Source organism: Vicugna pacos, chromosome 4 (genome assembly GCF_048564905.1).
Source record: "Vicugna pacos chromosome 4, VicPac4, whole genome shotgun sequence".
Taxonomy (NCBI): domain Eukaryota; kingdom Metazoa; phylum Chordata; class Mammalia; order Artiodactyla; family Camelidae; genus Vicugna; species Vicugna pacos.
This window is the reverse complement of record NC_132990.1, coordinates 67,514,894-67,532,210: the sequence shown is the minus strand read 5'-3', so window position 1 is coordinate 67,532,210 and position 17,317 is coordinate 67,514,894. Positions and strand designations below refer to the sequence as shown.

Here is a 17,317-nt window from a genome sequence, read left to right as displayed (position 1 = left end):
ATTTTTCTCATTTTCTGCTGTTCCTGGGTAAGCACGTGGGGAGCTGAGATGATGGTTACAAGTCTGGAGGTTCTTTCCCCCTTTTTACAATTTTCCTGTAAATGCTTCCAAATTAATTGTCATGTAGGAGAATTGCCAGTTGCTTTAAAGTACTTAATGGCTTCCAAATTAATTTCATTGTTTTTAAAGACTTGCTGATGTTAAAAGACTTTAAATGTCGTAGTAATGTTGACAGGAGCCTGCAATAATTCTGCCAAGTGGGGTGGCCCGTGCCCTCCAGACCTGTTAGGCCACTTGACTTACTCAGTCACGTTGTGGTGATTGGAAGAGTGAGAGCAACATATGACGATTCACTCCTCTCTCTATTAATAGCACATGTAGCTCTCACTATTCCAATGAATACTTTTGGGATATATAATTAATAACCTAGTTTATATTTGTATGTTTTGTTTTTAAAAAACAATGAAAATCCACGCATTTTAAATTTCTGTTTCAAAAACTTATGTAGATTCAATTCTTTACAATCACATGAAAAATAAAACTGAGGGAACAGCCCGTCGTTGCAAACATAGTTTGTAACCTTGACCTCAGTGATACACATAACAACAGAGACTGAGGCCTAAATATAAAGTCCTGCCTCATTCACTTATAAGCCATGTGACCTTGGTCAAATTAACCTCTTATCACTTGTAAAATAGGAATAATAATAGTTTCTACAACTAGCCTGTTGTGAATATGAAAAGAGTTGTAAGTGCTAATACAGCCTCTCAGTTACTACTATCATTATTGTTGTAATATTGTTATTATTTGTTCTTCAAGGACCTCCATTACTACTTTAATTTTTATGCATTCCCCAGGTCACTGTTATTCTATCCTTTTCTTTTTCCACTCGCTAGGATAACACGATACTTCTAAGATTACTTCCTTTCAACTAATTCCGTGAACTTAATGAATCATAACATTCACTGAGTACTAACCATGCTAGGTGCTTTCATATACCTATTCTCATTTCATCTTTACTGCACTCTGGTAAAGACGGTGATATTTTCACAGGTAAATTAAGTCTCAGAGAGGGCTAGTTACTTTACCATGGTCACTCAGCTAACAGGTGGCAGAGCTGAAATTCAGCTTCAGGTGCCTGTGACGTTTTTTCCTTCATTGGTCAGAAATATTGACCCTATTTACCAGTAAAATTCTTTCTTTGTTTCAGTAGCTCAGGGAAGTTGCTCTTACTACCTCTCTAAATGTTACCTAAATCTCCAGCTGTATTTCTCAAGTCTTAATTCCAAGCTATTTCTTCTTGGAAACTATACTGAAATTGTCGTAGATCATAAATAAATTTTTATTTTAAAACATCATTTTTAAGTTTGAGAAAATGTGCCTGTTTTAAATTGAATCTCTCAAGTGAGATGGAAAAAAGCCAGAAGTATTATAGATTATGTCATATAAAGATACTGATCCTTCTCTTCTTCTGTTTCAACAGGTATGTCATCTCAGCACCTAAAGTATTCCGTGTTGGAGCATCTGAAAATATTGTAATTCAAGTTTATGGATACACTGAAGCATTTGATGCAACAATCTCTATTAAAAGTTACCCTGACAAAAAGTTTACTTACTCTTCAGGCTATGTCTCTTTATCCACAGAAAATAAATTCCAAAATTCTGCACTCTTAACAGTACGTATTTATCCTTCAGTTTCTTTATACGCATAGAATATTCTCAATAAAATATGTATCAAATTTGAATATTGATAACGTAGAGATTTGATCATTTATACCACTCTGCCACGGTGTAATTATTAAATGATGTCAGTCACTTATTATGATACGGGTGAAAAAGAAAATTCTAAATAGGAGAGTTGTGTCTGCTTTTGGAACAATACCTGCAAACTTTAATGTTCTTATTGGAAAATAAAATTGCATTAATGTGAACATATTTGGAAACAAATTGAAAGCACATGTTTACTGTGAAAATATAAATATAAATATTCATATTGACCTGTAATGCATTGCCTACAAAAACCTATGGATGCCTTGAACATTTGTTTGTTTAAACTCCAATATCCTACAATTATAGCTTCCAAAACTATTAGTTATTGATAAAGTAAATAGCTCTCATTTACAACCATAGTTAACAGAAAGAACAACTTGTATCAGATAACTTTTCCTTTTGTGAAGATATTGTATAGCTTGGTTAGAGAAGTGCTTGTACTCACTTCTTACAAAACTAAAAATGACTTTTATACTTGCTTTTATTTATTCAAGTGAAAAATATGGTTTTAAATTCTTACATAAATTCAAAAATAAAGAACCAAAAAATCAAAGACTGCTAGACTAGGAACGGTCTCTGAGGTTCATTTAGACCAATGTTTCTTTAAAGTGAGTTCTCGAAAAAGAAATTAAAATTTCAAATTGTATAAAGAGCTTAAAATTAAAATTATATTGATATTTAGCACTTCAAATTTATAAATTTTTTAATTTTATAATTATATAAAAGTCATAAGCATAAGAATATTATACTTACTTTTTAGGTCTTTACACAGTTAAGTAACATTGTAAAAAAATAATTTTTTTATATTATAAATAAAAAAAGTCAACACTGAGAGTCCTCCAGAACTTTTTATTCTTTAAAAGGAGTCTATGTATTACTTAAGTTTGAGAAATACTGATCTAAATAAATTCTAATCAAATGTGGGAATTCTTTCATTAATGTTTTTGATAGTAAATGTTCTAATCTCTTAACAAGTACTTCCACTTATTAGGTTTATTAAGAATTAAAATTCATTTCCTGAAAGTATTATTTTCAGTAGACACTTTTATCTGATGCCACTAGCCATACACATGTGGCTATTACCTTTAAATTTAAGTCAATCAAATTTAACGAAAATAAAAATTCAGTTCATCACTCATACTAGCAACATTTAAAGTGCTCAAATAGGCACAGGTAACTAGTGGTACCATGTTGCACAGCATAGATATAGGCCATTTCCATCATCACAGAAAGGTCTATTGAACAGCGCTGACTCAGAGGGCTAATTAGAAAGATAAATTTAGGTGGGGAAATCATAAATGTTGATGCATATCTTTAGCATTTAGCTTTCTCTCAACATTACGATGTATCTTTATTTGCTAATCGTTTGATGTTGTGCCAGGGTCTTCTCTTGGGTCCACTGATTGGAGCGGCAGATCTTATTTATGTGTCACACCTTTAACGAATCATTTGTTCTGCAGTTTCTATTTCTTTCAAGTGGAGAAAGAACTTAGACACTTACAAAGCAATCTGACTATAGAATCTTTATAGATCTTTACTGTTTTCTAAACTTTTATAGTACTCTTAAATATCTAATTCCACGTGATTGGTTCTAATTTTATCCTATTTTTCCAAAGCCTAAGTTTCCATAGAAGCACTTTTCTTTCTTCTGTTACTTTTTACATATTAAATGTGCATATCATGCAATATAAAGCAGATCATTACAATTTCATAGACAAATTGGAAAGCATACAGGTCAACCCATGGGAACAGAAAGATGGAGATACAACACAAAATGTCCTGAACATCAGTAAGGATGTTGAACCAAGGGGATGGCGATCGTGGGCTAACTCAGCAAGCTGGTGAAATGAAAGTTTAAGAGAGTGTCTATAGTAATAGTTTCACTAAATGCATATAAAATTGGGGGCGCAAGGAACCAAATGGATTTTTAATTGCTTAAAGCTAAATGGTGATCATGATATTTGATATTGACGGGCTTTGGGCAAAATTTATTTACTCTTTTGGCTCCTATACTACTTTTTAAATAACATGTCTTGTAACCTTAAAATTATTATACTCTTCTCCATCAACGTTGTCTTTTACAGATACAACCCAAACAATTGTCAGGAGGACAAAACCCAGTTTCACATGTGTATTTGGAGGTTGTATCAAAGCATTTTTCAAAATCAAAAAAAGTACCAGTAACCTACGACAATGGATTTCTCTTCATCCATACGGACAAACCTGTTTACACTCCACACCAGTCAGGTAGAGTATAATGTGCTTCTTTCTCTGGGAGGAGAGGGGTGGGATTGACACTCTACTGCAGAGCTTTTTAATACTTGACTTTAAGCGGAGACGGGTTTCTGACTTGCTCAAGGGAGTCTCAATTCCCAATTAGTTTTACACTCATAAATATTTTAATTTTAAATTTATATGGAAATTGCTAAATGAATAATTTAATGGAATTTAATTTTAAATTAAAATTGATTTTAAATTCATATGGAAGTTACAAAAATCAACAATTACATTGTCTACCCCATCAGTTATTTCCATGTAGGAAAAAAGCTATTTAAGGATTGTGAACTGTAGTATTAGGTCTTATCATTAAAAAAGTCTTAGGTGTAATTGCAAATATAGTTCTGGCAATGGGAAAATAATTTATTATAGAGCAATGTTCATTTTAAAAGTTCTATTAGTTTAGGGCTAATCCTCAAATTCAAAAAACAAGTCAAACCTTAGGGAATCAGATGATTCAGCAAAGAATAAGCTAAATTGCAGAATTATATGGGTATTAATCTTCTAAGGGGGTCTACCTAAAAGTAAGTTCCTGTTAGAACATTGTTTCATATTCATGGTTTACCTGTTAGAGGGGAAAAGAAAGGCAGGATGGCCAGTCAAAACTATGTGATTGAGGGATGACTGGATTTATTACCAATAAACCAAAAACACAGAAAAGTATGAATGTTGTCCACATATGTTCACGTGCCTGCAAGGTCTTCAATTCCTCACTCTCCTTCTCTCCATCATTAACTTTTGAGCACATCAGAGATGGAATTATGAGAGAACTGTGTGTGGAAGGGAGAGGTTATGGAGTTTCCATAATGATATTATTGGTGAAGGACAGAGGAAGGGAGGCAGGACCAGCCAGCTTTGCTGAAAATCTTTCACATAGTGCCTAGTTGCTAAGTGTTGGCTGATGATGATGACAGTAGTGGGGTGGAACGGGCCTGCACCATTACCTTTTCAGCAGGAGCACCTGCTATAATTATCTCAGGAAGGCAAGGCCTAGAGGGTGGGGTATTGCTCTCGGCTTAGACAGAATATCACTGCCAGAATATTACACCTCTTGATGCCAAGAAGATAACTTGATATACAAGGAGGCAGTCTCTGCCCATAAAGTCGGGCCCTTTTAAACATAATCATCTGCAGAAACAAATATATCCTCATCCTTGTCCTCCTAAGTTACAGGATGTGCCATTAATTGGGTCCTGTTGGGTCTTGCCTACTATCTAGTGTCCTCAGTCTTTGTTCGATAAGTAGTCTGATACCCCAAGCCTGGGACCTGTCTTAGCTCTCAAGGCTTTCTCTAAGAACAGCCTCGTTTGTTATTTCTTTATCAGAACATTCCTGTAAGAAGGTGTGGTATCCTCATCTACTCTAATCACAGAGGAAAACTAGAGAACTTTCCTTTGAACTTTGACCCACTAGGGAGAGGTAGTGAAGTATAGTGGTTAAAAGCAGAATCTGGAGCCAAATTGTCTGGGTTCAAATCCCAGCTTGGGCTGTTATTAGCTCCGTGACCCTGTGAGAGTTACTCAGTCTCTCTGAGCCCCATTTTCCTCATCTGTAAAATGGAGATAATAATAGAACTTACCTCATACAGTTGTTGTAAGAGTTAAATAGATTCCCACGTGTAAAGCACTCAAACACTGCCTACTACACAATAAGCACTAGGAAAGTATTTTCATTATCATTTAATCTGTGGAATAGCACAAAGCCTTATTTACACAGAAGAAAAAGAATTATTGAAAAGTAATTCTTTTAAAAATTGATTACATCTTGCTATTTATAGTTCTGATGTCCTGATCCATGCATTTAATCTGAAGATCCTTGATAGGTTTTTAGTATAAGCATCTTTAGGATAGAGATGTAAATCTTCAAGGCTTTATAGGATAAAGGACTTTGTAAAGTATTGACCAAAATCCTTCAATTTCACACAGCCTGTGTCCTGCCTTCCCCTCCAGCCTCATTGCCCACCACGCTTCCTGTTGTCTGTGGACACCAGTCAAATTGACCTCTTTACATTTGCTTTCTCACATCATTTCCCCATCCATAGTAAGGCCTGAGGATCTCTCCCTGGTTTATTCATGCCCCTTTCTTGCCTTGTTAACTCCTGTTCAGACCTTATGTGTCATCCCACAGAGGGCAGCCTTCTCTGCTTCACATCTCCCACTACACTCTCAGAAAGCCAGGCAGTATCCTTTGTAGCCCTTCCCATCCCTGAAATTTCACATTTACTTGTGAAGTCTTATGTTTGTCTCTCTCCTGCACTCCATTAGAGGACTTCTATGTCTGATTTGTCACCACCACATCTCTGTGCCTAGCTTAGTATCTGCACATAGAAAGCAGTCAATACATTTTTTAAAAATTAATAACCTGTATCTTTGGTATAAAAAATTCTATTAATCTTGCCTTTGATACACCATTGCTGTGAAGACAAGATTAATTTTCTAACCTAACACAAACTGTGTTAGAAAGTGGACAAGTGGTAGTCATAAAAGTAATAAAAATAAAATAAAAATAATAAAAATTTATTGGTTAGTTATTATATGCCAGGCTATGCACAGAGTCACACACTGTGAAGCAGATACCAGCAGTCCTATTTTCTAGATGAGGGAATTAAGGTCTAGAGGAATTAAGTCTCCTGCTCAAGGTCACATTAGGAAGTGGCAGAGGCAGGATCGAAACCAAAGTTTTGAGCTCTAGGGCCTGAGCTCTTAACTTTTGTGGTATACTGCCTCTGGCAGCATCCCAGTGATACTCAGGCGTGGACCAGGTGTTCATAAGGCAGGAGGGAGGAGGGAGGGGGGAGACAGGGTGAGGGAAAGAGTCTAACAGACTAGGAGGATTTACTGAGCATTTTGCTTTGATCTTATGATCTTAGTGAAACCAGTTTTAGAGAGCTTTATGTGTGGCTTCTTATGTAGAGCTTTGCATAAGACCGACACTTTAAAAGGTTTATGACATCAGTTCAATTTTATTTTGTGGTTAAACTTTTGGCCATTTTGAACATTAGCTTTATAAAGCATTTGAGCATCAGTAAAACCCTAGAGAAACTATAATGTCCTTGGAAGGAACTAGATCAGCATGTGTCAAGCAGCTATGCATTAAAACTTAAGCAGATGCATTTTTTTAAAGGTGGGGATCCATTAACTGATGGAAAGAAATGGAAGAGAACTAATTGGTATTGAGCTCTTGCCATTATTCTTTTAACAGTGAGAGAACAATTGTAGGATCTGGCTCAATAAATACAACAAAACCATACAATTCAAAGCTGTCTTTAGTAACAATAGGAGATAATTGGGGGTCTTGTAAGAGTGTGTAATGTCTGACTCAAACTGCCTAACTTTCCATTAAAAACTTAAACTTTAACATGAGAAAATTTATTATACTCCCATATAACCATATGGTAGACATCACTATTTTGTTACTTAATAATGCATATGTCTGCAAAATAACTTTTTCTTTCTTTTAAATATGGATTTTCGTGTATTGACTGTGTATTGAATTTTTAAAATAAGGCTCATCTCTTTTAAGGGTGATTATTGTGAAAAAAAATTCAAAATACCCTCGTGCTTAGCAAAGTTTTTTATGATCTCAATTATTCTTACAGTAAAGGTTAGAGTTTATTCACTGAATGATGACTTGAAACCAGCCAAAAGAGAAACTGTCTTGACTTTCATAGTAAGTATGTTATTTAAGTAAGTATGTTACTTATTTAAATAATACTTTAACTCATCTTCTGGATGAGATACATTGTTCCATAACCCTGCCCTAACACCATACTAACTCATTCAATGTTCAGGAAATTGTTATTGAACACCTTCTGTGAGTATAACATTGAAGGTCTAGCCGTCTGCAATAGACACGTGTAAAAATCTCATGCAGATGAAATCTCAACAAGTTATGATTTTGAACTAAATCACTTAAATACATCCTTTGTGATTTTTTTCTTAAAGAATACCCATCAATCACTAAGAATGAATTGTCTATTGTGTATGAGATTTTATAATTTGAATAATGCAAGATAAAGAACTACAATCTGTGGCATTTTTATACTTAAGGAACTTAGGGTTTAGTAACTGACATACAACACGTGAAAAATAGTCCTAACCTGCCTCTTATCAGCCATGATATACATAACAGATGATACGCACATGTACAATAAACTCCCGTTTGTGTCACAACCCTACACATCTTTGTGGGGGAATAACTCCTCATGTACTAGCAGCAGGTGTATTAGTATTGGTTCTTCGCTATAGGCTGCAGTACCTTTTCTCCTACTCAAAAAACCAAAACACAGAAGACCGTAACTGAACACAAGTGAAAAAAAGAGTATTAATCAAGAATAACCTTGAATCCCTTACAACTTGCAAAAATCATGAACCTTTCACAGACTTTAACATCTGACTATTTTATAATGAATTCCTTGAGAAACATCAGAGTGTTTCAAGATTGTGGTTAATAATTATTGATATAGACTGTAAACTCTGGGAGTCCAGAAAAGAGATCAGGGTGGCAAAGGGAGGCTTAAGGAGGAAGTGAGATTTGACCTGGGCCTAGAAAAATGAGTAGACTTTAGATTCACCGCGAAGATGTTGGAAGATTGCTAGAAAAGAAAAGACAGGGAGCAGAGAGGCAGAAGTGAGCGGGATAGGGCAGGAAGAAAGCAAATCTGCTTCAGGAGCAGTGGGAACAGAAAAGGAGATTTGGAAGTTAGAACAAGGCCAGGAACTTGGATGAGCAGACTTTGAAGTTAAGACTTCATGTGGCAGGTTGTAGGGGGCCACTGTAGATTTACTGCAGGGGGCTAAGACAAAAATGGAAGGGAAACTGGTAGTCATGAGTGTTACTACAGTGGAAGTGGAGGAGTGCGGAACAAGGGAAACATTTTGGGCTCTTGCAAAAACCTAGATGCAGGAAGAGGTGTGATATTGGCAGCAGAAGCAATGCAGAGAGGCCTCTCAGACTGCCTGAATGACAGGGTGAGGAGAGGATGCAAGTAAGAGGGGCTTTGACAGAAGTGAGGAAGCTGCTTTACAGACCTGAAGATAAATATCAAACCCCAAAGCGAATTTACCAGTTGATAACTGTCCTAAAGCTCTGAGTCTTTTCCTCTGAAACCCAAGGTTGGAGTTTAGGAGAACAGATTTGCATACATGAGTAAATTCTAGAGACAAAACCAAGCTAGAGTATAAACCAAACAAAACTATACAGTAGGACAAATGATGCTTGAGCTCAGAAGAAGGACTAACTCGAGGAGAGAATGAGGGACAATACAATCCTTTTCTGGAATAAAATACTGGGTAAAACTTTGAGCTGGGCTTCAATGAAAGGAATAGACGTAAGTTTAAAAAAAAAAATAATGAATCACTTCCCATGTAAGAAGTAGTAGGATGAGTTAAGCTATAGCCTATGGCAACAGGAAGAAATAAGAAATGAGGACAATGAATAAACTGACTGATGTGAGAAGTCTGGAAGAGAACTAAGGAGTGTTGGTGTCAGCTCAAGAGCCCTTTTTCTCAATGAGAAAGTAGTAGAGGATGCAGGCAGATCCCATCTCCTGCCCTGCTCCGTGGCTGAACTTAAGTGATGCAGAATCCTGGCTTCACACAAGAGTGGATGCCAGGCTTCCTGTGTATGAGCTACCCCAGGAAGAGAAGACTGAGGACTCTAATCCCACCACAGAGGGGGTCAGAGTGCAGGAACTGTACTGAAAACAATACTCGAGAGAGATTATCTTAGAAGCACCATGCACAGTGGGCTGCAGGGATCAAGAACAGCTGGGAAGATATTTGGCTATGATTCTAATTCTTGTTCAAAATAGTCCTTTATAACTCAAAAAATACCTTAAAATCTCAACCATGAATTTCACAGTCACAGCACATGGTAGTAAATTTCTGGGTTAAGGCCAAAATGCACCTCCACATCCAGCCCATAGAAAGTAAAAAAAAAAAGACAAAACCCTCACTTCAATAATTTTCAAACCCACACACAAAAGGAAGTCTATGGGAAAGCTTTCAAGTTTGCTTAACCATTTTTAGTGTTTTATCAAGCTCAAAACGTCCATATTGCAGTTAGAAAATGTATAGCTAATAAATACATTTTACAGCATATTTGCTTAGGAAAGCTTCAAATGAACAGATACGAAATTTAGATTCAGGAGTCTATAAAGCAAGTTAATATTTGGTTCATTATAATATCAGTTATTGTCATATTTATTTTTTTTTCATCATACAATGTAGAGTTGAGTCTCTTCTACATAACTGAGACTAGGATAACCTGAACATTGATATATACTTTTTCTTTTCTTTCTTTCTTTTTTCCTTCTTCTTCTTCTTCTTCTTTTTTTTTTTTTTTTTTTTTGGTGAGGCAGGAAATGGAAGAGGACGAAAAAGAGGAAGGGAAGTGACTTAAATGAATCGTATTTGCCTTTCACAACATTTAAGTGATCTTCCTCCCTCATAGTTAACTTGAATACATGGATATTTGTTAGTAAATATTTCTGTAGATCAAAGACTATATAATCAGTTAATTTTAAAAATGTGATATATGTGCTTTGAAGTTGTTTGTTCTTATTTAAAGGATCCTGAAGAATCAGAAGTTGACATCGTAGAAGAAAATGATTACACTGGAATTATCTCTTTTCCTGACTTCAAGATTCCATCTAATCCTAAGTATTTTAAAGTATTTGTTACTAAAGTTTTCTCTAAAAAGCACATCTGGAACTTTGATTGTGAGGCAGATAATCAGTCAAATGGAGCCACCTAGTGTTAACAAACAGAGTAGATGTGAAAGCAATGAGGATAGGCAAGCTCTTTTCAGCTCTAATGAGAAGCTAGGCTGTTTCTGGCCAAAAAAAAAACAAACCATAAAACAAAAACAAACCCCCAGTACTTCTCACCAATGCTCTTTATGTATAGAAATTAAAATTTAGAAGAGGTAAAAAATAGTCTCCAGGCCTTTTTGTTTTCATCAAAACTGTCAACCTTCCACCCTTCAAGGAATCTAATAGCCTATCAGTCTAAAAGGCTGGGGATTTCCTGTGCCTTGCTCTGAGAGTTATAAAAACATTAGTCTCCATAGTTTTTACTGTATACACTACCAGAAGGCAAATTGCAAGAGGGAGGGCGTTATTAGAGTCATTTCTCCCATTTGGCCTCATGTTAAAAGATTAAGAACATGTTTAAACAGAACCCAATATGCTAAACATTTAGTGAACACATTCCTGGTATTTGCAAAGTACAACAGGAGTGAGAAATTCAAAATGGAAATGAAGAATCCACAGTCCTTGCCTCCAAGGGCTTAGAGCAGCACAGGTAAGATAAGTGTGCCTATAAATGGCTACAATGCTACTTTAAAGCAAAAAATTTTATGGTCATTTTTGTTCTGCTCTCCAGAAGGGAGTTTGCAGTTAATTCACTATACTGAAGATTTTCTAGAAATTTGGATGAAATTTGGGGATTTAAATAAATTGGATAAATTTTAAATTGTGTAATTCCTTAAAAATATTGCATGCTGTAAAGCACAGAATCGATCCAATTATTTTACAGCTATTATCATTTCTCCAACTTCATCCTTATGCCATTTGCCCCATGACAGATTATGTCAGCCATGGTATCCTCCCGTGACCAGTACTTTCCTACCCCAGTACCCTTGCACGTGTTGTCCCCTCTGCTTAGAATGTGTTTCACCTTGCTCTTCACAAGGCTGGCTTCTCCCATTCTTTAGGGTAAATGCTCCCTTTTTAAACAGGCGATCCCTGGATGCACCACCTAACATAGTCTGTCTCTTCCTTTTACTCTTGTTTATTTTCTTCGTGACACTTTTCTTAATTTTGTAAGCATTTATTTATTAATTTGCCTGTCTTCTTATTCCCCACTAGACTGTAAACTCCTTGAGGATGGAGGTCTAGTCTTTATTGGTCACTGTTGTATCTCCAGCACTTCAACATAACAAGCACTTGATAAATGTTCTTGGTGTTATGATGAAGATGAACATAATATTAAACTTTTTGGATTGCATAACTGATATGCAGGATAGATATTACTTTTCCCATTACACAAATGAAGTTAAGTAATTTGTCTGAGTCCAATCTGCCAGTAAATGGGAAAGTGGGAATCTGAACTCCCATGGAGTAATAATTCTGTGAAGACAGGGTCTCTTCCATTTTGTTTATTTTTTATCTTCAGTGCTTAGTCCAGTTCTCAGTAAATATTTTTGAATGAAGGTTGTTAATTAAATCAGGTCATTTTCCTCTTTAAACAAACCATAGTTTGTCCCCAACCATAATTTCAATTATGTGACATGTGAGCTTTATCATCTGGATGAGCTTGACCTGTATTATATATTTCTAGACATTGTTATAGATTTTCTACAACAGTGTGAATTTTAGTATTATCAGTATAATTAAGCTCCAGGATTAGCAAATTCTCAAGTATCATAAGCTCTTCAAATCAAAACTATTATACTAAGATAAAATACCTGAAAAAAATCACAATGTATGCAAAATTAATTACCAGACAATTTGTGTTATCCTGAAAATGCTCAGTTTTTTTTGTTTACTGCTTTAAAATCTGTCACAAAAGCAAAAACGTTATGTAGGCTATATATATATATATACATACATATATATCTTTACTTACTTCTCCCTCTTAAAAACAGAAATTGATTAGATTTCCTTTGGGTGAATCAAAAATATTTGACTACTTCTTTAATTTTGAATACTTTGCTTCCGTAGATACGGTGTGTGGAAAATTAAAGCTAAATATAAAGAAGACTTTTCAACAACTGGAACCGCATATTTTGAAATTAAAGAATATGGTAATTTCTGACAATTTAAAGTTTACCTATGAAGAGTTAGTGTTTTTCAATAATTCTTTTCATGAGTGAACTTAATGCAAAATCACTCCCAGATGAAGATGAGGCAGCTTGCGGGTGTGGTTAGAAGTACTGGTTGAGGTGGGAGGAGTGGTGGGTGTCCAAATGCCTAGGCTCTAGTTCTGGCTGCCCTCGTTAACCTTGGCCAAGCACACCAGCCTCTCTGGACTTGTGTTCCTCACCATACAGCCCAGTGAGACCTAGTCCTCTGTGGACTCAAGGTCCTTTCCAGAATTATGATTTCAGGAGAAACTTAAACAATCCAGCTCGAGGTAAGATTAATAGATGATTTACTCAAGTCATTACAACCAATTAGTGACAGAACAAAAACATTTGGACTTTCTTACCTGAAGTCCAGTGCTGTTTTCCTTTTGGCTCATAAATTCCTAATACTTATCCAGAAATTTAGGATATTCTTATTTTGAAATCAGTCATATTAATGGACTAATAATTAACATATAATAGCTTAATTTTTCCATTTCTTGTAGTTGTTTGCTAGAGTATTTGTGTGCTCTGATATAAAATTTAACTTTCTCTTGCTTGAAGTCATTTTTTATTCTCTCAGGAAACTTCTACTAATATGGCAAATAAATACACGAATTTTAACAATGAATATACAAACAGTGACAAAACAAATTTATTATAACGAAACTCAGCTTTAAAGATTATGGGCTCTAAATAGCATACACTTTTAAGTGATCCCCCTTCCTCCACGTGTTTTTGCTGCTTCTGGTGTGTATCTAAAATTCATCCACCTCTCATTATCTACACCCATCGATTTCATCACCAGGCTCCCTCCTGGACCTCTGCAAAACCTCCCTAATTCCTATCTCTGCTTCCAAGCTATTCTCCCTTCATATTAGCCAAAATAATCTTGAAATGCAAACCTCTTCATGTCATTTCACTATTGAAATGTCTCCAACATCTTCTCATTCCTACCTCTTCTTCAGCCTCATTTATACCACTCTAGTAACGGTGACTTTGCATATGTGTCATCTACCTACAAAACTTTTCCCCTCCCTCTTGCCTAGCCAACTCCTACTTGCCTTTCCAGTCTCAAGTGAAAAGCCATTTATTCAGAGAACTTTTCCTTAAATTCTCTTAAATTCCTAAAATTCTTGGGACAGATTCCCCGTACTTATTTATATCAGTTTACATAAGTGTGGTTTAGATATTTATCTGTTTGCTTATGCCTGTCTTCCCTGCTTGACTATGAACTTATTAAAGGCAAGGTTTGTGTCTGTCTTGCTATCTGGTATGTCCCTGTTGGTAGGAGTGTGCAGGCTACATGGCAAGTAGGTATTGGATGAAAGGATGAAATATTTTCCTCTACTTCATATCCTGGAAAGAACACATCCACCTTGACCTTTAATAACAGAGGAACGCAGCCCAGAGCAACAAATTGCATTGCTCTTTTACTTCTGTCTTTCACCATCTAGAAAACACATAAGCCATATCTGAAGCCAACTAGCTCGTTTACTCTTGTGTGTTAGTCTTTGTCTATAATATCAGGGTCACCCAATCACCCAATTTTCTAGTAACTGTTGCACAGGTTAATTGAATTAGAACCTGTAAACCTTAGTACACAGTCTGAGTTAGTATAAAGAGAATACAGTGCCATTTTGACAGGTGAAATTGTTTTCCTTTGGGCAATCAAGATACCAAAGATATAGAAAAAAAAAACAAAAAAACCAAAAGCCTCCTTCGTTTCTGCCCTAATATTTGATTTTGCATGAAGGTTGTTTTTTTGGGGGCTAATTGTAAGCTGTCTCTTATTGACTAAAGTGAGAGTTTTATGTTGGAATTTGGAGCCTGGATGGATTTTATCTGCTAGACAAAAAAGGAAATGTTAAATAAGAATTTTCTTTTTCTGTTTTCAAGTTAATAAACATTTGTTGAGCATATATTTATTTACGACTTATGAGAAGGATAAGAGGGGAGCCACACAAAGACAGAGAATAGTCTTTTTTTGTTTCAAAGATCCCATATGCTAGTGGAGGAAATAATCAATTGCCTATAATAAGTGCTGAAATCAAAGCATAAGCAAAGTGCTTCTAGTACATAGAGATGGGATGACCTCTGATTGGTAGAATGGGAGGCTTCCCAAAGACGTTGTTGATGATGATGATGATGATGATGATGATGATGATGACGACGACGACGACGACAACAAAGTGGATGCTGTGTTGATGTCAGAGCTTACCCAAATATACCAGAAAGTACAGTTGGTTGCTATGTTTTAAAGGCTACTCTAATTTAAATGGTAATGTTGCCTCTTCATTTTTCTTTTCAGTGTTGCCACATTTTTCTGTCTCAATAGAACCAGAAAACAATTTCATTGGCTATAAGGACTTTAACAATTTTGAAATTACCATAAAAGCAAGGTAAGAAAGGTTTTTTTTTCTTTTTCAGATTATCTGGCTAAACTGAATGCTAGCTCTGGTGATAGTTGCCAAGAGTGAGATCTGTGATTTTTTTCCATTTCTATTGAGATAAAATTGATATATATCATTGGGCAAGTTTTAGGTGTACAATGTGTTGAGTGGATACATTAATACATTGCTGAGATCTGTGATTTATTGATGATATCTGCTACGACTTTGGAACTGACTGAGAAGACATCATGCCTATAGTTTATTTGCTCATACTAATTCTAGATGGTTCTGATTTTACCTTTGTTGGCTATTCACTAGCAAAACAAAATCCTAAAGACTTAACTTCAAAACATATGTTTAGGAACCAGCATGACTTAGAATCTTGGGACTGCATTATGAAGCCTTCAATTCTTGTCATTTTTTTTTTAATGACTTAATCAGCCAGCTAATGCCGCACAACTACTCCAAGATCCAGTGCCACAACCATTTACGAGTCAGCTGGGCAATTCTGTGGGCTAGACTAATGTCAGTGGGGCTCATCCATGTGCCCACAGTCAGTTGGCAGGTCAGCTAGGGGCCAGCTGGTCTAGGGAGGTCTTACTCACATGACTGGCTGGCAATTGACTGAAGCTACAAGAATGATTGGAGCATGTGTGTTTCTCATCAACCAACCAGCTAGCCTGTAGCAGCAGCAATGCTCAAAGAGAAAAAATGGGAGCATAAAAGTTCTCCTGAGGCCTACACTTGAGACTGGTGCGACATCACTTCCACCATTATCTTTTGTCCAAACCAAATTACAAGACTAGCCCAAGAGGAAATAGATTCCCCTCATAGCCTTTGCACACAAGGAGCTGCAAAGGTGGTGGACACATGCGGAAGTGGATAATTCGGGTTAGTTTTGCAAGCAATCTACTGCAAAAGCTTAGGTCATTTAAAAATGACAATATAATGTAGCTATTAATAACAGTAACCAATTTATACAATTCTATGTCAGACACTTTTCAATGCACTCTATGTATATGAGCTCATTTAATCTTTATGAAAACTCTATAAGGTAGGCACTATCACTATCCCCACATCACAAATGGAAAAACGAAGATACATACGTGGTAAGTAATTTACCCAAGATCACACAGCTAGTAAGCCACACGGTCTGTCTGGTTCCAGAATCCATGTCCTCAAATGCTACCCCATATCGCCACTCTAATTAGCATTTATTCCTCAAATTGAGTGTTTGTCACTTAATCTAAACCAACATAAAATGCTCACTTGACAGAAAATCATAGAAATTGACATCTTTTAATGGAGAGGCTTACTTTCTCTGTTCAAACTACGAATAAGGAAAGTTAGCTCTTGCTATAGTATTTGCTATGCAGAAAGTTTTCTTTATTCTTCTTTAATAACTAAACTAAAAAGGGAATATTGCAGTTAGAATTTTTAAAAGAACTTATATAACTCTCATTGGACATGCTGCTTTTAAAGATATAAAAGAAAATAGGGAGCAGCTCCCCAATGGTACCAAAATCATTGATGAAGTAACGTGTCTTGTAGGAAAGGGCCCCAGACCTGACTCTTTTGATGGCCTCGAGATCAGTGTTTTCATCTAGTACATAGCAATAAAAATCCATTCTTTGGCTTTATCATTGTAGCTTTATGAGGATGAAATGTAATAGTGGATGAAAGACGCTTTACAGTGTATCAAGTGCTTTATGTAATTTTAAATTGTTACCTTTTATCCAAATTTTATTATTGTAGTCACGTTAGTAAAACAATTTTATGGTATGATTGTTCGACAGATATTTTTATAATAAAGTCGTCAACGAGGCTGAAGTGTATATCTCTTTTGGAATAAAAGAAGATATAAATGATGAGCTGAAAGAAATGATGCCGAAAGCAATGCGAAACACGATGGTAAGATGTTCCATCATACCTAAAGATGCATCATGAATGCTAGCGATGGAACGTTACTGCAGAATCATCTAGTCCAATCCCTCATTTTATATAGGCGTGGAAACTGAAGCTTTAAAATC

The 17,317-nt window shown here is 35.8% G+C and overlaps 1 protein-coding gene across 1 annotated transcript in view; it reads left to right on the top strand.

Moving 5' to 3' along the window:
- Positions 1 to 17,317, top strand: part of C5 (complement C5) — a 98,133-nt gene that overhangs the window by 2,258 nt on the left and 78,558 nt on the right. Inside the window, exons 2-8 of the mRNA XM_006205564.4 lie at positions 1,484 to 1,676; positions 3,855 to 4,017; positions 7,646 to 7,716; positions 10,618 to 10,709; positions 12,773 to 12,855; positions 15,206 to 15,296; positions 17,084 to 17,198. Of these exons, the coding sequence (XP_006205626.2) occupies positions 1,484 to 1,676; positions 3,855 to 4,017; positions 7,646 to 7,716; positions 10,618 to 10,709; positions 12,773 to 12,855; positions 15,206 to 15,296; positions 17,084 to 17,198 (808 nt within the window). The remainder of the gene's footprint in view (positions 1 to 1,483; positions 1,677 to 3,854; positions 4,018 to 7,645; positions 7,717 to 10,617; positions 10,710 to 12,772; positions 12,856 to 15,205; positions 15,297 to 17,083; positions 17,199 to 17,317) is intronic.